Raw genomic sequence first — 22,207 nt, 5'->3', positions numbered from 1 at the left:
GGGAGTTCCCCCACTGCTTATTCACCTGTCCCACCATCTGTCATCCAGGTGACCCGGCCGTACCAGTGCAGGTTCCCTCCACACAAGCCTATGACCCAAACCCTGTGTATCCAAGCACGTGTAAGGAAACCCAAGGAGCAGGCCTTTCCCAGCTGTGCATAAGGGATGGGTGTTTCTTTTTCATTTTAAAATTCTTAATATCCTAAAGTAGGAGTTCTTGTAAGCCAGCATGTTGCTTATTTCATGTTTTTAGATGCTACTGTAAATAGCATACTTAATGCTAATGTAAATACTGTAAATTTGCTACTGCAAATCATTAGCTGTTTCTCTCCAGATATTATACTGTTCACATACCATCATTGAATCCTCTAACTAAGGTATTTATCTTAACTGACGGTGAAAATATCCATGCTTATTATTGTTATTTATGTTGAGGTTTTTTCAATATCTTTTCAGGTAGTCTTGGTCCCAGGAAAAATACTGGACTAAGGGCATAGGAATCTGAAGACCTCTGTTTCTTCTAGAAGAGGTGGAGAAGCTAGAAACACTAACACTTAAAATATGTGGAGGAATTAATCTGCAAAAAGAATGTGCTTACTGATGCTATGGAATGAAATGGTGTTCATTTGCAGATGAAGAAAATGATCAGCTGGAAGGTGGAAATGGTTAGACATAACCTTCTTTCTGGAAGCTGATACGTGATTTTGCTTTAGGAGGTTTTCCATATAATTTTCATACAATTTTGTGATTTTAGGAATTGTCACCTTGGTTTAACAGAAGGGTAAGCAAAGCTTTTTGTTAAATCTAAATGCTTCTATTCATGTTTTTAGAAACTAAAGATGTATTCCTTTTAGAAACTTGATTTGAATTAATTGTGCACCAGTTTGCAGCCCCACTGAAATAAAACTAAGCAAATGAATCCATATTATAGTTTATTTTTATCAGCTTTGTTACTTGGCTGTAGGCAAGACTCTGTTCTACTTTGCAGGGGGAGATGAAAAGCAGGTATTTTCTTGAAATCCATGTGGAACTCATAGAAGTGCAATACTTGTTACGGCACAATTTATAAATCACAGTGCTTGTCACTTTGAAATGGCTTTCTTTTTCAATTTCACATCTTTTCCAGAGTTCAAAATTTCTTTGGCCCTCTGTCTGGTTTGCAAAATGGGGAATAGTTACAAAGTGGAAAAAAATACATTGCTTTAATTTTAAAGATGGGTTAGAGAACAAGCTTATTTGTATCAAATCTTTATGACATCCTATTTCCCCCTTTCATGAAAAGGAAGCAGAATTATATCAGCCACTGGCATTTCTCCAGCTAAAAAACAATAAATGAGTAATGCAAAGCATCAGTGGATATGAGCACTGCATCCTGAAGTTTAGTGTGCTGGTGTATGTTTGTTTCAGCTGAACCTTTTCTTCCTGTTTATTTATTATTTCCAGTGATAAAGTAAGAAGGAGAGATGGGAAACCCAGAAAACATTGGAGATGCATACGTTGCTGTGATTCGTCCAAAAAATACTGCTAGCCTCAATTCTCGGGAATATCGAGCTAAATCCTATGAAGTAAAACTATTTCTTTTCTTTATGTATTAGTTATTTGGCTTTTTAAATAGTATAGTAAATAAGTAATAGTATAACGGAAGAGCATGTAGCCTTGTCTTTTACTCTTTAGTCTGCTGCCGAGGTCATTCTGACTTCACCATTCTGCTCCTCAACATTTAGTACTTCTTGAATTTTGTTACTGCTTTTACAGTGGCATAATGATAATAATAATAATAGTGGTTTTTAAGTTCTGTGCTTAAACTTCTTTGGTTTCATTATTGTTTGAAAGATTTTGCTGCTTGAAGTTCCCATTGAAGGCCAAAAGAAAAAAAGAAAGAAAGTTTTGCTAGAAACTAAACTTCAAGGAGGCACTGAGATAACCCAGAGCATCTTGGATTATGTATTAGAAGCCACCAAACCAATTTCACCAGCCAATCAGGGTATTAAAGGTAAAACCATTTTAATCTAATATACTGTTGATAGCACTAATAAAATGTTTTTTAAATTGGCATGGCAAAGTTGTGCAAAAGCATAAAATTAGTATAAAGAAAGAAGATACATTTTGAGATTCTTCAAAAAAACCTAAGCCAACTATACTGCTAAAACCTTTCATGTACCTGTGTTTTTCTTTTCCTTCCAACTCTATAAAATGTTTACTAAGTGATTGTTAATAAATGAATATTTGTGCATGCTGCTTCTTCACCTCAAGTTTAGATTTATAGCTAAACTTCCAGTAAACCAAATCAAAGTGACTTTTGTATCCACAACTTAAGCTAAAACTTGACTTGGACTAGAGAACTGACAGATTATAAAGTCAGTTGTTCAGAGGACAGTATCTATATGAAAATATTTCTAGCAAAACTGTATCATTTTTTTCCCTTGTTACATAGCTGATCTAGCAAAGAACATCACACTTGTGCTGACAAATTTGTTTTAGCCAGCCTGTTGCATTCCAGGTTGGTATAAAGTATAATGACTAAAGGACTTCTGGTCTTTGCTGTGGACTTCATCTCTGTTGTTTACGTGGTAAAATGTTGCAGGTGGCAATAACTGCAGCTCAGTGGATGTAACAGAGCTAATAATGCAGCAAACACAGAATAACAGAATTAATACATATAGCTGAATGCCTTCTAAAAGCAAATACTCTGTTCCTTACATAGTTTGGAGAGTGTTAATTCGACTCACTCAGATGGCCCAAGCATTAGTTATTCCCAGCTTAGTTTGTACACTGCTAAAATATGCAGCTGAGGTTGGATAAGTTAAAAAGGACTACAGTCATATAATTTTTCATGTTAATGAGTATATACATGTTTATGTTCTTTAGTTTTTCATATGTATTTAAATTTTCTTCACTTTCCTTACATTATAGCTCATAATCATAATTTTTTCTTCCTAGAAAGTAGGAAGATTGAGTCTGGTAAGCTTTCAGATAGGCAACTCTAGATTTTTTCTTTGTTTTGATGATTAATTAATTGTTTTGTGGTTTGTCTGGTTTTTGTTTTTAAATAATGTGCTAGGAAAGCGTGTGGTGTTAATGAAGAAGTTTCCTCTAGATGGAGAAAAAGCAGGCCAGGAGGCATCTCTTTACATTGTTCCAACTGTTGTGAAAGGTAACATTGGGCATGATTTATGAAGCTGCACCCATTTCAGCAGAAGTTCACTTGAGGGGGTTTTTTTTATATGACATATTTAAGGTGTATATAGCTATCTCATGGATATATGATTAAATTTATAATTATATATATATATATATATATATATATATATATATATATATATATATATGTATATATATATATATATATAATATGAGATATTGATATATTTTAATATGATATATGGCTTTTTCTATATTTAAACATTAAAAGTTGAAGGTGCAGGTAGGCGCAAAACTCTGAATATTTTAAACTTTGAAGAAGTTACTTAAAATCAAGGAAGAAAACAGAAAACTTTGGTTTAGTCTATTGCCTTTGTTTTTGTAACAATAGCACACTTCTGGTTCAAGCAGTATTTGTACATTTGGTTATATTTCAAAACACAGGCCTTGTGTAGAATTTGCTGAATGCAGCTGTAAGATGTCCTACTCAGTTCAGTGTTCTGTACTCAGAGAAGAATAAATAAGTCTCTAAGCAGTAAACAGATTCTTTAGAAAGCCAAGTAAACTACTTGTCAAGAAAGTATTTTTAAAAAATATTGAAGTAAAATGTGTTCTTTTGGGGAAACGTCTTCATTTTTGCCTTACTTATAAGACTTGATAAAATCTATCAAATACATACTGTTGTGCATTGCTATGTAAGAATTGTATGTAATTGCTATCAATTATTATTTGGAGAAAATTAAGTCACTCTAGTCTGAAGTTATAGTCTTAATTAGGGATTTGTAACTACAAAAGATGCAGAAGGGAAAATAAGGTTCCTCTCATGGATGTGTCTTCAGAGAATGTTTCTTTTTTAGATAATACGAAATACACATACAGTCCTGGATGCCCTGTGTTCTACTGTTTACAAGACATCATGAGAGTCTGCAGTGAATCCAGCACACACTTTGCTACACTTACTGCAAAAATGTTAATTGCCTTGGATAAGTAAGAGATACCATCAGTAAAAATACATTAAAATGAAAACTTTGATATTTTAGATCAAAATATAAATATATATTAAAAAGATAATTTTTTAATGTAACACATAGTTTTTATAGCATTCTTGTGGTTAAGAAGGAAATCATCATGGTATTTTCTTCATGTTTATCAGAAATTGAAACCTTGACAACATATTTCTAAAATTCTTTTTTGCAAACTCAAGAATGGTGTGTTTATCTAAATCAAGTAGCTTTTTGGAAGTTCATGCTCACAGTGAATGTTTTGTAAAATCATAATGTTTAATCTTCTGTAAATGACATAATTGTCATTTGAGTAAGAACATTTGCCAGAGTGAAGTAAAAATACCCTGTAATTGTATACCATTAAGATTTGCATTTAAATTAAATCTCCCTGTAGAAAGGGAGTGCATCTTCCCCAGACACACAAATTTATTTGCAGTAGGGAATTAACTTTCAGAAAGGCGATAAGTTGTTTAGCCAGATTTATAGTAGTTTCAATACATGAACATTTTTTTTTGGTTTAGTGGGGTTTTTTTGTTGTTGTTGTTGTTTTGGGGTTTTTTGTTGTTTTGTTTTAATGTACCCTTAACCAAGAAATACCAGACACACTTGTGTATGAACTTATTTGCAGTAATAAAGTTAGCTGAAACCTCTGGCTAATGTAAAAACTCATGCTACAGGCTATTACCTAAAAGGTTCTGTGTTTAGGGTTTTTACAGTTTATTAGTAGAGTTATAGTATTTCCATATATACCATCATATCAGTTAAATTTTTTTGCTGCTTGCTGAATGCCTTCAGGCTCTAAGTTCTGCTTAAAAGTGTTTCAAGCTTCACAAGAACCCTTGGAGGTATAATAGAAAATAGTTTATATTTTTTTATTCTCTATGTACATAATCTGAAACAATCCTTCTCAAAGATTCAAACTGCCATATCTAATTTATTTACCAAATATTTAGAAAAAATGCCTGAAAATACCTTCGAGGGTGTTTATAGCACAATGACTACAATTTTACTGTAATAGCACAATGACTACAATTTTACTGACCATAAGTAAGTGAAGAGAATGCTGCTTTTGCAGGACATTATAGCTTGGATTTAGGACTTAAAAATAGGCTTAAGCAAATGCAGAGAACTGCAGATTATCTTCTGCCATCCTTACATATGCTTCTGGGACAGACAAAATCCAAGTGGTCTGTCAGTGAATGTCCCAAGCATGTACTTACTTCTCTTTCTTCTATTTCCAGTCTCAATCACTAAACAGAATTTATTGTATTCCAGCAAAGCACATTTTTACCTCAAGCTTATCAGAAAGCATGTGCAGAAACCTAAATACAAACCTGCCTTTAGACCTTTAATGCACCACTTAATATAACACTAAAACAATTTAACAATTTGGTAAAAATATATTTATCCAAAACTTGAGATGAATAACTTGTCCTGAGCCCTGTGTTATATTGCATATGTGGTGGGAAAAATGCAGCAGGTGTACAGTACTGACTTCCCCTGGTAGCACAGAATAAGAGACCTCTAAAGCTCTTCAGTACTGTCAGTAGGAGTGCACTGAGAAGAGAATAAACTTCAGGAGAGCTTTATAAAAAGGCAGGTGGTAGCCTATGTGAAAGAGACTTCGCAGTTTAAAAACTGCACCTTCTGGTTTGCTGCCTTTCCCTGTCTTTCCCTAATGAAACACGCGAGTTGAAAAGCTTAAGTCAGTACAGGTATTGAAACTCACCCTTTAAAAACAGCTTTAAGTTTCAGAATTTGTTCAGAGTGGTACTGGTAATAAACTGAAAGTAAATGAAATGTTGGTGTGGTTTTGTGGTTATAACCCATGTTACTGTTAGTGTATAATTTCCTTCTCTTTAAGAGTTTGCATCCACACAGAATTGAGCAAATACAACTGTTAAACTGAGTGTGGTTAACAAATTGCACATTCAGGGAGTAATTTAGTCTTATAAAATTGGCTGTGCAAATGATAATATTTTTTTTTAATTGAAATGTGTGATTATTATATATGCAATCCCTAATCAAAGAAAATAATGGACAGCATGACCAAAATGATCCTTTTCTACCTGAAAATTAATTACTTGCCCATTCTCTCCTGCAGGTGGTTGGATGAACGGCACACCCAGTCTCACTCCATCCCAGCTTTATTCAGACCATCTCCTCTTGAAAGAATTAAAACAAATGTAATAAACCCTGCCTATGCTATAGAACCTGGTCAAACAGAGAGCTCATTGCATATGGGTTATACTGCCCTGGAAATAAAGAGTAAAATGCTGGCATTGGAGAAAGCAGATATGTGTATCTATAATCCTTTGTTTGGATCTGACCTTCAGTATACCAATAGGGTAAGAACTATGTTTTCATTTTGTATTTGTGAAACAGACATACATTTCCATTTTAGAGTTCATTCAATTATTTGATAAGAGTGTGTGCTCACATCAGAGTTGTTTATTTAGCAGTAAATGTGCACTAGTTTTTCAAATCCTTATATTTGATCATAATTCTCTTTCATTATAAAATGTTACTATCATAACTTTGGTTTTAAGAGAACACCTCACCGGAATGGGGGATTGTGTAGCCAAATCTCAGTAAGATATTTTTTCAGTTGTGTTTAAATTTATGTCTTCACAGGTTGACAAGGTGGTAATAAATCCATACTTTGGCCTTGGAGCCCCAGACTATTCAAAGATTCAGATTCCTAAAAGAGAAAAGTGGCAACGTAGCATGAGCAGTGTCACAGAGGACAAGTATTATGTTACATTCCTTTTTCATTAATGGATAATTTTGTTTTGTTTTATTTTACAGTAGCACTTGGTAGACTTAAAATGAGATTCCTGTTACTTTATGCTTCACTGTAGAAATACATATTTTAAATGAAATTCTACTTGAAATCTTAAAGTATTGAAACACAACAGTTAAAGGATGAATCAAGAAAGGTGTAAAATATAAACATTAGAGAAGCATTTCTTACTCTAATAAATACAGCTGTGGCTTGATTTCTGCATGACAAAAAACTTATTCGTATGAATACTGGCACATTTAGCTGCATGAACTTCTCTTTTATTCTTCATGTAGATCTATGGTTAGTGCTATGTTAGTTAACTTTAAAAAAGTTGATGTTCTCAACAATTGTAATATTCTGAATGGTGTTTTTCCTGCTTCCCCTTTTAATTCCTAGGGAACACCAGTGGGTAGATGATTTCCCTCTTCACCGCAGTGCTTGTGAAGGAGACTCTGATTTACTAAGCCACCTTCTGGATAAAAAGTTTTCTGTTAATCAGTTGGATAGTGACCACTGGGCACCAATCCATTATGCATGCTGGTGAGTCAAGCATAGTTTTGCCAGTCAAGTGCATTCTAGCTGTCATGATTCTTTAGTGCTTCATTTATGTAATTTATCAGCCTCCAAAAGAAAAAAGCCTGTGAGTAGTTTTACAGCACAGCGGTAGCTGAGCTGAGCATGTTTTGGTGCTGGACACACTTTAAATGGGAAGCTGGACTAAGTGATTTACAGAGGTCAACATGTCTGACTATAACTCTGTGATTTAATCTGTAAGTCTCCTTGAAATCTTTTCTTAGTCATAAAAATGCTTTTGTTTTATCTTCATGGAAGTTAGTCTTTGGTATATATAGTGGTCAGTATGTCTGATGATAGGAATAATGGGAAAATCAAACTTGATTAAAAAAAGCCCACATTCTTACTTGCTTTTTAGTGTTTGTCAGAAAGTTTGTAAATACTTTATACATCAAATATGCACAAGAGTTACCAGTTATAAGCATGGGGGTTAAGAATCCTCAGGATCCATCTGTGTGACAAGCAGAAGCTGAACTCTGATTCTCACACTGATTATTTTTTTCCAGACAAAGCTGGACTCTCTTCTGCCATGACTGAATTGCTGCAATTACCCAAACTTAGCTAACTTAAAGCAAGGTTCTGTGTGTCTATTGGGAATCCAGTCAATGTTTACTAGACCAGTAATTACCAAAGAAGTGTAGAACTGATATTAATTTCTACAAATTTAATAATGTTCAATTGTATCTGGTGCAATTTGAAAGCTAAAAACTCTTCAGTGTGGAAAAAGCCACACTTTTTCATAAATAGGACCATCTGAAAAAACTCTTTTTTCGTAATTAGGAACATCTGAAAAAAATTATTATGTATTTGCTGTGTCTGTTCTGATTTCAATATGTCTGTAGGTATGGAAAAGTTGAAGCCACTCGAATGCTGTTGGAGAAAGGGAAATGCAATCCAAATCTTTTGAATGGTCAACTTAGCTCTCCTCTTCATTTTGCTGCTGGAGGTGGGCATGCTGAAATAGTACAAATTCTACTAAATCATCCCGAAATTGACAGAGTAAGTCCTGTTTGTGTATAGAAATAGCAGATTTAGCAACAATTTCTAGCTTGTGTATGAGAAATATTTCAGTGTCAGATTAATGATTTTGTTTAGCAGTTACTGAAAAATGGTTAAATGTTTTTGATTACCTCTGCTTTTTCCATTGTGTATCAATTAAATGTTTGAATTCTGGTCTCAAGGATTTTAATTATCTCAAAAATGTGTGAATATTTACCTGTCTCCAGTGAAATCAATGTAGAATTGGTGTTTCTGTTTGTTTGTAGCACATCACTGATCAACAAGGAAGATCTCCACTGAATGTCTGTGAAGAGAACAAACAAAATGAGTGGGAAGAAGCTGCAAAACTACTGAAGGAAGCCATAAATAAACCTGTATGAGTTTATTTTCTAAATATTTTAAAGTTTTTAGTTAATTTACAGTTAATCTTTTAGAAGAGCTGGAGTCACTTCCAGCTGCTGGAAATGTGCAGCACATTGAAATTGTTAGTGTAACTATTGGCAAACTGGCATTTTGTCTCTTTAAATGTTTCTGCTCTGTTTCATGGCTCAAGAAATACATGTAAGACATGTAAACATGATGCTCCAATTTATTTGTAGGAGAATCACATCAGCTACTGATTTTATGTCTATTTTTGATCATGCAACCATCAGCTTTCTTTATGCATTCTTATATGTTGATAAGCAGGAGCATTCACCTGACTAAATGTAGGCTTCTATGAAATAGGCTTTTCATCAGTTAAAGCCTCAGTGCAGGCTTCCTTGGCAGCCAGTGGGGATTTAGCCAGGATAGGAAACAAAATTTACAATGCAATTTCTCTTACCCTGAAGTAGATTTAAAATTAGTCAAATGATATAAACCCACTTGTTTCTTTTCTTTGACTTCAGCTGCAACCTATCCCTGTCAGTAGGTGGTACTAAACCTGTCAGTTTTTCAAGATGTTTTAAATTATCTTCATTTCACTCTGCATGAATGATTTCCAAAATAATTAAGGAAGGAACTGACCTTCATTTTAAGGATCTTATTGTGCAGTAGATCATGTGATGGTGTGTCTAATGACTCTAAAGACTAATGGACATGTTTTAAGTAGATTTCAGAGTGTAATGTGTGATGTTATGTTGTCACTTATTGCTATTTAATTAATACAATGTATAAATTCTCCTATAAACTTCTGCAGTAGGATTGACAGTGACTACTGCAGCAAAAATAGACTGATGTTTTCCATTCTGCCCTAATTTTCAATCACTTGCCATTTCCCAAGCCATCCATCTTTTTTTTCCAGAAGTTTTTAGGAACTCAATTCTTGATGACTTAGTAGATTTGAGGAAGAGAAATAACAAATTCCTGAAATGTTTTTATTCAAGCAGCTGAAACATCTAATCAGTTACAGAAATGAAAACAAGACACTTCTTAGATTTATGACTTGTGCATGTATGCTTTAGCCACCTGATTTAGGTTTATGTATGTCTTTCAGGAGACATACTGCGGGCTCACATGCAATTCAGTGAAAGCTATGGGAGTTCTGAAGGGGAAAATTATTATTTATAATATTTATTTAGATTCTATTACAGGAGCACTATAAGATTTAGTGAGATTGTATTCTTGTAGGTTCTGAGTAAAGGGTGGTGCTTCCCTCTAAAAATAAGTCTTTTTAGTATAGGGTAGAAAAATTCATAACCTGCCAGTAATAGCAAAGTGAACATTTTGGGATATGCATAGGCAGCTGAGCCCAGATCCCTCAGGGAACTTTTAAATACCTACTTGCCTTTGAGTTCAACAGAGGTCCTCAGAATACCAGCAAGACCTTTCTTGGAGTTACTGTTGTAAAAAACACAGTATAAGAATTTGCACAGAACATGAAACAAGCAATTTGGGTCAATAATAAATATGTACGAGTTGGGCAATGTTCTTTTTCCCAACATTATAGATGTTGCTGATAAAAACACAAACAGAAAGGATTTTAACAGATTGATTGTGTAACATGTTCCTGATTTCTGTAGTATGAGAAGGCACGGATTTATCGTATGGATGGCTCGTATCGCTCTGTGGAGCTGAAGCACGGAAACAACACAACTGTCCAGCAGATAATGGAGGGCATGCGCCTGTCCCAAGAAACTCAGCAGTACTTCACTATCTGGATCTGTTCTGAGAACCTCAGTAAGTAAAAGGGACAGTGGTTATACTTGAGGGTTTATCATAGTTTATTTCTCTTTGCCTGTAGGAAAAAGTAATGCTGTCTTAGGAGAGTAGGAAGCATCCTCTCTGACATGCTCCACAGCCTGATGTCCTCAAACTGCTTTCAGAGCTGTGGAGAGCTTCTCTGTTTTAGCTTTTACTTTGGGTACCCTCAGTAGGTCTGACTGTATCACTCTGGCACCTATCATGTATTTCATCCAGGAAGATGAGGCTGTTCCACGTTGCCTTTCTGTTACAGGGCACCTTGCCTGTTATAGGCCTTACTAGTAGCTTATCCTGGATTTATCCATATTTTTCTTCCCAGACCGAGTTTGGATGCATGTAGTTGTTTTATCAATGTTTAGTCTTTTTAAAACTACATATTAAAGTAAGATGAATAATGTTTTTTCTTTAGGTCCTTTAATCATATGAATTTTCCTGTGGTTTGCACCAAAATAATTTTTGATACACAAGTTTTCAAATATATTTGATGGGAGAGAATTCTGATGTAAAATGTCTTGTTTATATGTATGGTATTTTTTGGTATTTCTGATCTAAATAAAAAAGATGTTACAGTTTTTATTTGAAATATATACTATAAGATAAGTAGAAGCCCAAAAGAGTCAACGAGTGTGGTTGGGTATTTTCAAAGAATGTGGTCAACAGTACTGCTGCAACATGATAGCTATGGGACACCTTGTGGATTACAAAGCTCAGTTGTGGTCTGTGGATGGATACTGTGTTGAGAGTGTCATTAACACAGAAGCCTTGCATTTAAAATTTTATTTACTGTTGCCAATGCTACAGTGGTATTTTTACATATTTTTTTACAGTAGCTCTAATTATTTCAGGAATATTTTCTTTATTTTTCTTTAATCTTTTTCTTCCAGTGTCATACCATTGGCCTTTTTACTTTGCTGTATTGCCACATGACTATTGTAACTGTCAGCTAAGCATAGATGTTAATGTGAAGAACAGGAAGTGTTTGGGGGTTAAAGTCTTGCTGCTTTTGCCTTTTCTAAATATGTATGTAATGTTTTCCTAGAATCATTGAGGTGTTACCCTTGCATTTGAGGAGAAGAGATCGTTGATAAATTGTTTGTGTAACAGCAAGTAATTCTCTAGATATTTAGCCTAGATTTGAAAATGAGCTCCTGATTCATGGCTTCAAACAACTAATGGACAAGTTTCATTATAAAGTATGTTGCAGTTTGTGTACAACTGTAAGGACAGTAGGTTTCTTGCTTGTGGAACAGATGATGCTTTTCTGTGTTTGAATGCAAGATGGATAAGTTAAATGAACAGATTGTTCCCAGTGAAAGATGTTGTGCTATAATGTATCCATTTACACTTTTGAGGCAGATAGAGCCTCCTAAACCTCACTCCTAGGAAAAGGCAAGTGATAACCCAAGGACAGGCAGGGTGAGTGAGTAAGCCAAAGACACAGACTCTAGGACATAACAGGACTGTAGCTGAAAGCTCTGTCTCAATTTCTCAGCTCTCAAATACACAAGAGAATGTGAAACATTGATTGATTTTAGCCTGTTAAGAATCAAGACATTTTGCAGGTTACAAAGAACAATGTCTTCTGAAAAGAAGAATGTCTGTTCTGAAAAGTTTATGGTTTTTATATATATACAAAAAGGGCAAATACATTTATAAGATAAATTATATCTGTATTTTTCTGTCAGAAATAAGATTAATGGACTTTATATTTTTCTGTATTTCTCTACAATAATAGAGACAAGAGTCTCTCAAGTTTTATTATTGTGTTTTTAAGGCCAGTCTTGGTACTCCATTAATTCTTAAATAGCGCTTCACTCTTGAGAAACTGAAAATAACAAACTTTCAACACTATTGCATTTAGTAAATTGATGCTAAGAGTTTTGTCAATAAATCCATATTTTCAAAACCTTTTCTATACAGCAGTTTAGAAAACATAGGAAAATGCTTGTTAATGAGTCCTCAATTTCAGGTACTCTGGGTTTGGTGCAGCAATTATTTGTGTGTGTGTATGTGCTGGGTTATTCTGTTTGTTTAGTTGGAAATAAACCTGTTATTTTTCAGGTCTCCAGCTGAAGCCATATCACAAGCCTTTGCAGCATATTCGAGACTGGCCTGAAATATTCACTGAACTGACAAACTTGGATCCTCAAAGGGAAACTTCACAGCTTTTTCTGAGAAGGGATGTGAGACTTCCACTGGAAATAGAAAAAAAGGTCAGCACTTGGAAGTGAATGAAATTATGGTCAGACTCACAACACTTGAACCATCAACACTCAGTGTGTATGCTGACTGTAGTAATTTCCAAACTTATTTAAACCTGACATCTCCTTTTCTATAATGGTTTGAGTGTTCACATTCTTCCCTTCCTCTCTTGCCTTCCTGTCTGCCATCTCTTTGTTCTCTATCACCCTCTCAGTTGGGTTTATCCAATGTCTCCATGTGTCAGTCTCTGTCTGTCATACAGCTAAAAACAACCTGCCTGATTTTATTTCTTGTGCTGTTTTTCAGTTATTTAATTGGTCCATTTCAATGGTATTATTCAAACATATTACTGAAAATGAATTTGTGGGGGAAGAAATCCACAGATACCAGTATTTCTGTGAACTTTTTGATTGGATATGGTGTGCTAGTTGCCTTTCATTTGTGTGTTAGATCAATGAAGTGTTGAAGTAAGTCAATGAAAAACAATGCTTCTATTACAAAGCACCACTAAAATGTACACTTCAGTCAGGATCACACCTTTGTTTTCTGTCTCTGAATCAGTGAGAAATGCAATTCATAGTTTCTATGCTTACTTTCCTTTTTACAAAGAAATAATATTATTTAAATCTTTTTAACAGATTGAGGATCCCTTGGCTATTCTTATACTTTTTGATGAGGCCAGATATAATTTACTGAAAGGTTTTTATACATCACCTGATGCAAAACTGATTACACTGGCAAGTCTGCTTCTACAAATAGTCTATGGAAATTATGAGAGCAAGAAACATAAACAGGGCTTTCTAAAGTAAGTATGTATTTAAAATTTAAAATTATGGGTTAGATTAAGTATTTTTAGATAGCACTTCCTATGGAACCCTCAAACCTTAGGTATGATATATTGGTTTTCTTCATCACTAAGCTATAGTTCAGAATAATCATGTAACCCTTATAGCATTAATGGAAGTTTGGCATTGTGTGTGAAAATTTATTAATCTTAATTACTGTAGTCCTAGACAGAGGGGTGGAGGTTCTGTAGTGTGTGACAGCTGTCCTGAGATACAGTAATACCAAAATAAACAAGAGTATTTATTGAAGGGTTCTAACAGGACTGAGGCCTTGAGCAGTGTTGGAGAAACATCTTACTCTGGCAGTTGGACCAATGTCTGGGATTGATTTTCCCTCTTTGGACAGACCATGCAGCGATATTGTGTCTCTTCTGCCATTTGTAGGAGAAATGCTGTACTAAATTAGCCAAACCCATAGCACCAGTAGGGCTCAGCCAGATGGTATTTTTCTCTCCCCTTCTCTCTGCATGCCAGCAGAACAGTAGCTGAGCTATTTTGGGATGGCTTGTTCTTCCCACATACATTTCTGCTGCAGTATCTGAGCCCATGAGGATTCCAGTTCTCTTCTGTGTGCACCTTCACCCCCTGCTGTCTCCACCTCACTTCATTCATGGAACAGCAGCTGTGCTGTTCTGGAATGCTGCTATGCTTCTCATCTTCTCTTTTTCACAGCATCAGCTGAGCTGCCCTGGCCTGATGGGCTTTTGCATGTATTGTCCTGCAGTTGCACAGCCAGTCAATGGAGCATGAGGGGAACAGGATTTAAGTGGGACTGCCCTCCTGTACGAGTGTGCTGCTCAGTGCAACTGAGTGTTGTATGAAACTACTCCCTGCTGCCTCCCAGCAGCTGCAGGGTGGTGTTCCTCTCCACACTGAGGCCTATCAGCACTGTGGCTCCAAATTCATCCTGCTCAGTGGAAGTGTTCAGCTCTACAGACAGGACTACCTGCAGTGATAGGTTGGGCTAGATGAAAAGCCATCTGGACATGCTTCCATCCACATTCACATAGTTCTTCTTCATACAGATGAGGAGTTTCTTAATCTGTTTTTCTTTTTGTAGTAGACATAAATGTTCATTAAAAGACTGGTAATTCCAAAAATACATCCCTAGTTATTGTTTGTATGAGAGTATCCTTGACCTTAAAGATATGATAGACTGTCCTGTGCAGGGTTTTTGCTTGGCAGAGCATATATACTGCCAAATACAGTTTAAATAGCTTACATCACTAGGTCTTGAGACTGTCTTAATTGTACATAAAAGCAAACTAGTAAAGGCTTGCATTCTTTTTAGGTTTTTTTGTTTCCTACATTTTGGGTTTTTTAAAAAAGGCAGTTGATGTAAGTAGCTTCTCTTTCATGTCATGTAATATATAGCTTCAATGTGGAAATTAATTGGGCTGAGTCCTTGGTAGTGCTGACTGCAGGAGTGGAAGGAAGAGTATCTACAGTCTGTCATATTTTCTGAGTACGGGATATGCTGATGTAAATGGCATTTTGTATATAATTTTGGCTTCCAAACTGCTCTCTAGCCAAGTGTGAGTTGTATGTTCTGTTGGCATTTCCTCTCCATGCCCTGTCCATGATGTGTGACACAGGTGTATAATGTAAAGCTGTATCTTCATTAATGGTGCAGAATTGCAGTGTATCTTAGGAAACCATCTCATCTGAGAGGCAAGATGGAGTAGGAGCTGACTGTCTAGCTCAATATATGACTTGCAGGTACACTGTGGCAGACATTGTTCTTTTTCTTGCTTTGTTTAGTGAAGAAAGATTTTGTTCCTCTTTGTTTTTCTCTTAGTGAAGAAAATCTTAAATCTATCGTACCAATAACTAAACTAAAAAGCAAAGCTCCTCACTGGACAAACAGGATACTTCATGAATACAAGGTAAGATAAATAAGCAGGTAGTAGAAAATCCTGTTCTCAAACATTTTGGACTATTTGGTTGTCAATTAATGAACAGAAATACTGGTATAAAAAGCTAAAAATGTGTATGCTCTGAATTTTTGGGATGGGTTGTTGGAATATATTTCTTGTACAGATACAGATCTCTTTGTTAGAAGTAAATGTGTTTGTTATCTGTTCATTTACCTTCAATGCCCTGTATTGGGCACAGTTCCAATTGGGGCATAGGTGTGAAAAAATCTACTCTGATTTAAATTTCCATGTCTGCTTGTAGCAATAGATCCCCAAAGTCCTTTTTGTCAGTGTAACTTGTATCTTAAGGGCCAGGTAGAGCTGCTGATGTACATGTGCACACACACCCACCCACCCACCCACAAGCTCCTTTGTTTAGAGCAGTTCACTGAGCAAAAGTTTTAAATTTTTTGGATATGGGCTGCTTGTGTAAAAATGCATCTAACTGAGGGCTGTGGGTACCAAATGAGCTCAGATTAAATTTGTGGTCTTCACAAGTAATTGTGGAAAAAGTGAGGTATGTCAGAAGGAGAACTGTACCAGCTGATGTGCATCACTAAAGGTAGCTGCCAGGAAACATTGCAGAGGCCCCTAGTGAATGTTTTCAAACCTTGCTCCTCTTTTTGAGATGAGATTACTCAGTCATAAACTTCCTTTTGGTGCTCACACCGTTTTTGTCAGAAATTAGCAGATCATTCCTATTCTTTCTAATAGAGATGAAGGAGGAGGTGATGGTCTAAGACTATGGTGTAGCAAAGTCATCTACTCTGTCATCAAGTCATATGTAAGAATGAGCACAGCTTTCTTGACTTCCGCTTTTGAGACATTATTTTGGGGTGTGGGGCATGGGGGGAAGAGGAAAGAAGTTGGAATCTTTTGTTCTGAAGATTTTACATGTTAGAAATGGCTGTGTAGAATTCAGGCAAGCTGTAGGGCAGGGTATGGATCCAGAGGGGCTGATCCTGTCTACCACACCCACAGTCAGGGCCCCCTAACTGTTGAAGGTTTGTGTTCTTCCTTGTGTCTGTGCCTTCTGCCTTGTCCACGGCCCAGCCAATTTTTTATTTGTTGGAGTGGTTGTTACCATTCTGGTTTGAGGAGCACTCCAGCAATAGTTTGTTCTGGCTGCTGCACTTTACTGAAGAGGAAGGAACAGAAGCCTATCTCATTCTGAACGAAGGCTCCATTAATGAAAAGAGATCTGCACCTCTCTTTTGCTTAGAAAAGAAAAAACCAATCCATGTTTTTGGAAGGAGGTACTTGCTCATCTTACCATGTCTCATTGGATTGGACTCCTTAAAAGAAGGAAGAATACTTAGTTTTAAGGATTGTGATGCATTTGGTGTCAGATGGTTGCACAGCTGCTGATCCCAAGCCCCAGTTACTTCTGGGAGAGGCAAAGCTGTGGGGCACTTCAGAGGCTGTGTGTCTGTGCTCAGATTTCCAAGGCTTTACAGGTATCTGGGTTTTGCCTCAGTCTCTTCTAGCACTTGAGCCTTTCCATGGCTCCAAGGTTTAATTTAGCTGTAGGAAGATGGTTGATGGGAAGGCACTTAGGAAATAAGCATTAAGCAGGGAGTGCACTGAACAGTGGATTTTCTTCAATCAATCACAACTGTTTGGAAGGACTTGTTGACTGCCATTGTTTGTTTATTTTTAGAATCTCAGCAGCAGTGAAGGTGTCAGTAAGGAGATGCATCACCTTCAGCGCATGTTCTTGCAGAATTGCTGGGAAATTCCTACTTATGGAGCAGCTTTTTTCACAGGACAGATATTCACCAAAGCAAGTTCAAGTAGCCATAAAGTCATCAAAGTGTACGTAGGAGTAAACGTAAAAGGGCTGCACCTCCTCAACATGGAAACAAAGGTCAGCTTAAGTGAACTGCCAGTGAGAACTATAAAACTTCATTCTCTTCTCTTAAATCCTTGTACTAGAAGTGATTTCCCATCCAACTGTTTAGTTAAACTTGACTGAAAATTTCCAAGATTTTAAGGTCTTTATAAGTCACCAACAAAGTCTTGTATTTTTTCATTTTACTACTTTATGAGCTACAACTGTGTTGTGGAACATAGTAGTTTAAGTCTGAATTCTGTCTTTGTGAATGAAGGGAAGTTCAGTGTGCAAGTATGGAGGATATTTTCTGAGTGACAGTTTCCTACATTTGCTCATAGGCTTTACTCCTCAGCCTAAAGTACGGTTGCTTTATGTGGCAATTGGGAGATGGAGATACATGTTTTCAAATCCACAGTCTGGAAAACAAAATGAGCTTTATTGTACATACCAAACAGGTAAGCACTATCATTTTACATCCTTTATGTTCAATTCTTTTTTTCCTAAATTAGATACACAAGCCTCTGTTCTCTTGAGATTAACCACCCTTGCATAGTATAAAAAAACCCTAAGCCCAGCCCCCCCCCCAAATTATTTTTAAAAAATGTTTGCTTGTTTTCTTAGCATGTGACACCTTTAGAATTCAAAATACATAAAATGCATCTATAATCATTAGGATAAACCTTTTGTTTAATTGAAACTGTTTCTTGCATATACCTAATCCCTCATTCTCTTAGATTGATTCCAAATATAATGAATTTCCGAGAGCTGGAGCCACTAACTCTGTGATCAAAAGTAATGGAGTTTGAGATTGGACAAAGCTGAGAATTGCTTTTGTCATGTGCTTGATTGTCATAGTTCTGAAATATTGATAGAGTTGAATTGCATCCCTTTACATAGGCAGGACTCGTTGTAAAGCTCCTGATGAAATTAAATGGCCAGCTAATGCCAACAGAAAGAAACGAGTGATGGAAATGAACAAGAGTTACGAGATGGCATCCAATGGCTGAGCAAAAAACAACTTGTTCCTCCTCCTAACAGGACTTCCATGTATATGAATTTTACACAATAGAAAAGTCAATTTGTACAGTTTTTTAACTTTGTACAGAAGCTGCATGGTTTATTTTTTTAAAAAAACTATACAACATATCTATTATTTTTATAAGTATTTTTGTGTTTCATATATTAACTATTGTAGGGCTTGAGCTTAACCAATAAAACGGATGAAATCTAAATGGTTTACCAAGTTTGAAGAGCATGAATCCAGTAAAGCTGTTGTTCCCAGAGAACTATGGGACTACCAGTGCCATTAAGCAAGTCTCAGTTAACCTATTTACCTTTCATTGTGTCATTGTGTGGAACATAAGGAGGTGGTATATGTTGCAGTATTTTGTAGATACCCTCTATTTTTAAGATACTATTGATAAATATGCTTAAAAGACCAGTTAGACCTTTGAGCAACTACTTTTGATAAACTCTTGTTTTTTATTTGGTTTCTGACAAACATTTTAGCTTGTTTTATTTTTACTCTTAACTTTCTCATACTTTGTATTCGTATTTATTCTAAAATACTGCATGAGGATGCCAAAAGGGAAATACTTTAAGTCATTCAGAAGCCATATTGAATGTTTAGCATGCTTGTTTTGTAAAATGGATTTTTACTTTTGCTGTGCAATATAAAATATATGTATGGAGGAGAGGGAGACAGGGACTTACAGATGAACCTTACTCAGAGAACTTCAGAAAGTTTTATAAATCCTACCCTGGATTGCAACACATATGCAGTAACAAAAGCTTATACAGGAGGTACTAAGTTATTTCTCTTAAATTAATTTTCTTACTAATTAATTCAGTTTCTTCAGGCTAAAAGCAGTGCAGGATGCAGGAATGAAGACAAGGAAGAAACTGTTTGTAAGCATTCTGTCTGCTCTTTGTAGAGTCAGGGTTGGGGCTCCACAAGTTGGGTCCCAAGTGTAAGGTGGGATTCTATGCAGTCTGAAACATATCCTTGTACATTAAAATAGAATCTGTAACACAAATCTTTGAAGTTTCTGGTTGTATTTCAGGGTTATAAGTGCACTTGACTATTTCTTCCGTGTAAACTGCATGCTAAAAACAGTGTGCAATATTTTGTAAAGAAAAGCTTTTATAAAAAAGAAAAATTAGCACTTGCCTCTAAGTTTTCAAATAAAAGCTAAAATGAATGTAAAGAACTGTGCTGTTGTATAGTAACTTTACTCATACCTTACTAGTAACTGCAGTTTAAGAAATTTAAGTAGTAAGCTGTTTAAAACATGAACAGGAGACTTGTATTTTGTATTCTTCTTAGCAAGCTGTACTTTTCTACTTAAACTTCACAGGCCTAAATTTTCATGGATTGTTATGATTTATTTAAGGTAAATAATGCAACAGTCATGTCCTTCATCGTGCGTCCCTGCTATCACTTGGCACTGGTATCAGAAATACATTTCTCTACATAGCACTTTCTTGTGAAAATAGAGGAAAATGTTAGGAAGGTATGTCAGTTGCCTATATAACTATACTATCAATATGCCTTACTGCTGTATAGTAATTTCTGCAAAATTCTTATTTATTACTCCCTAATAAATTGTATGCAACAAGTCATACTTGGTGTTTCTATTTTTATAGCCAGCATGAAGGTGCCATCAAATGTTACACCAGTGTTACACAAATGTTCACCCAGCAGGTGTTGTTACCAAAGGGCAGTAGTTTAGTAGTTTGTAACAGGCTCATCTTTGGAAGGCAAGTAAGAAGAGCATCAGAGAGGAGCAGAGGAAGAGTCCCATCATGACTCTAAATTAAAGTAGTGCACCTTGGAAACTGCTCAGGAATTTACCAGGAACCTGGAACTTCATTTTGGCAGGACAGAGGTTTGTAGATGTTGCACATCAGTGGAGCCACTGAGCAGCAAGAGCCCAGCTCTTCAGCCCCAGAGGCTTCTGGCACCTGGGTACACAGGAGCTTGCACTGCCCGCCCCGCTGGGGCAAGGCAGGTGTGTGCTCTCCTTTCATCTGCAAGCAGGGAAATAAAAACTGGGAACAGAGAGAAATCCAACACCACTGAGACAGACCATTGGTAGGAACCCTCATATCTCTACCAAAAAACCAGTGAAAATGAGGTGCAAGATGGGCAAAGCTGACACTTGTGCCTTTGTAAACATGAGATGCCCAGCTCACCACCTACACTCCATCTAACAAGCACATTCTTAAAAAGCAAGAACCTGTACAGCTGCCAAAAGCAAAGATTTGAGTAGAACACTCAGCAAGGCCCTGTAAGGCAAAAGAGTAACTGAGAACTTAAACCTGTGAAAAACAGGCAGGATTTTACCAAGTGGAATAACTGACCCCAGTGAGCAGCTTGTTCAAGAGGGAACTTTGGTCCTGGGGTGATGTCCTGCTGCTGTAGCTTGGTGCAGGGAACAATTGCTCCTGGGAGGTGGGAGCTTCCCAGCCACTGTCAGCTTACAGCTGGATACAGTTTGAAGCTGGGCTGTTGACTGAAAAAAGAAATACAGCTTCAACAGAAAGAACATAAATGGTTTGCAAAAGCTCTGCTTTACCTTAATTGTTACTACTATAGGGTAAAGATATAAAAATAATGTACAAAATTACTATTCTATCTAAATTTAAATATAATTATATAAAATATAATTACATAAAAATTAAGTAAAACCTATATTCATATATAGGTAATTAATCTGGAAATCCTCTCCCTTTGAAGAAATAGACTGACACTATTTCACCAAAAATGTCCTTACTTCATAAATTGACAGAACATCATTAACAACCAGTGATAGCTCTCATGTCCCCCAAAAGAATTGTCAAGGCTTGTAAATACAAAGGAACTCTTTCTCAATCACTACAGCACTGATGAATTTCCTTTGGCCCTGAAAAGTGCTGAAACTTCAGAGCTTGCAGTCAACAAATTGAAAACTTTAGTAGATCCCATAGCTGACATGAAGAGTTTAAGATACTCAACATTGATTCCATGCACATCTCAGCATTCACAAGCTTTCACTGCTACCTCCCCTCATCTAGTAATACTCAGCACATGTGAGACCTTGATACAGGGTTTACCACAGGATATTACATGTTTTAAAAACCTACAATATTAATTCAGTAACAAGCTCATGCTTCTGCCTGTGCATCTTTTCCAGTTGATAAAAGTACTCAGAACTGATGACAACAAATAGTTTCTTTCAAATTTAGTACGGAATTTATGTTTCTGAACTTTGCAAAAATTTATTTAAAAGCATTATATATAATCTTTGCAACTGTACCCTGTTGAAATGTCTCATTGTATGTAATTCCTGCTAGATTTCCCAGATTTACACATTTAAACTTTAGAAACTGACTGGTCTCAGTGGATGAACAAATACTGCCTCGAAAAGACCTACCCAAACCAGAATTTTCCGGAAATGCATTAAGATACATTCCCATCGAATTGAAAAACTGTATGTGGACAAGCAGCTAACCTCAGCTGCGATGAGGTCTCTGTTCCCAAACGCAGCTTTGTGCACTATTTGATCTTAATCTCTCACATCTCAGTGGAAACTCATTTCAAAAACAACACGCGGATTTTCTGACATTAAACATTTGGCGCATCCGGAATTAAACACAAATAAGCGGTTCTCGTTCTCCGGGCGCTGTGCAGCCTTACAAACCAGCGCCCTGGGCTGCCAGCGGGGGCGCCGGCAGTGATGCCCGAG

General features: G+C 36.2%; 1 protein-coding gene across 3 annotated transcripts; it reads left to right on the top strand.

The window, feature by feature from the left end:
* The first annotated feature begins 454 nt into the window (after window positions 1–454).
* KRIT1 (KRIT1 ankyrin repeat containing) lies at window positions 455–20,102 on the top strand. Of its 3 annotated transcripts, XM_074535976.1 has the most exons (18): window positions 494–665; window positions 755–781; window positions 1,444–1,565; window positions 1,834–1,993; window positions 3,062–3,154; window positions 3,999–4,128; window positions 6,250–6,493; window positions 6,780–6,895; window positions 7,327–7,470; window positions 8,346–8,502; window positions 8,769–8,876; window positions 10,503–10,659; window positions 12,745–12,896; window positions 13,524–13,690; window positions 15,529–15,616; window positions 17,307–17,513; window positions 17,819–17,935; window positions 18,378–20,102. In XM_074535976.1, exons 3-18 carry the CDS (start codon window positions 1,464–1,466, stop codon window positions 18,444–18,446), a joined length of 2,211 nt encoding a protein of 736 aa, XP_074392077.1. In that variant the 5' UTR covers window positions 494–665; window positions 755–781; window positions 1,444–1,463; the 3' UTR covers window positions 18,447–20,102. The 3 variants fall into 3 exon arrangements, with proteins under 3 accessions (XP_074392086.1, XP_074392077.1, XP_026651184.2); XM_074535985.1 differs by lacking the exon at window positions 755–781 and having other exon boundaries at window positions 455–529; XM_026795383.2 differs by lacking the exon at window positions 755–781.
* The last annotated feature ends 2,105 nt before the right edge of the window (window positions 20,103–22,207 follow it).

This window comes from Zonotrichia albicollis, chromosome 1 (assembly GCF_047830755.1).
Source record: "Zonotrichia albicollis isolate bZonAlb1 chromosome 1, bZonAlb1.hap1, whole genome shotgun sequence".
NCBI lineage: Eukaryota > Metazoa > Chordata > Aves > Passeriformes > Passerellidae > Zonotrichia > Zonotrichia albicollis.
This window is presented reverse-complemented; position numbering and strand designations above follow the sequence as displayed.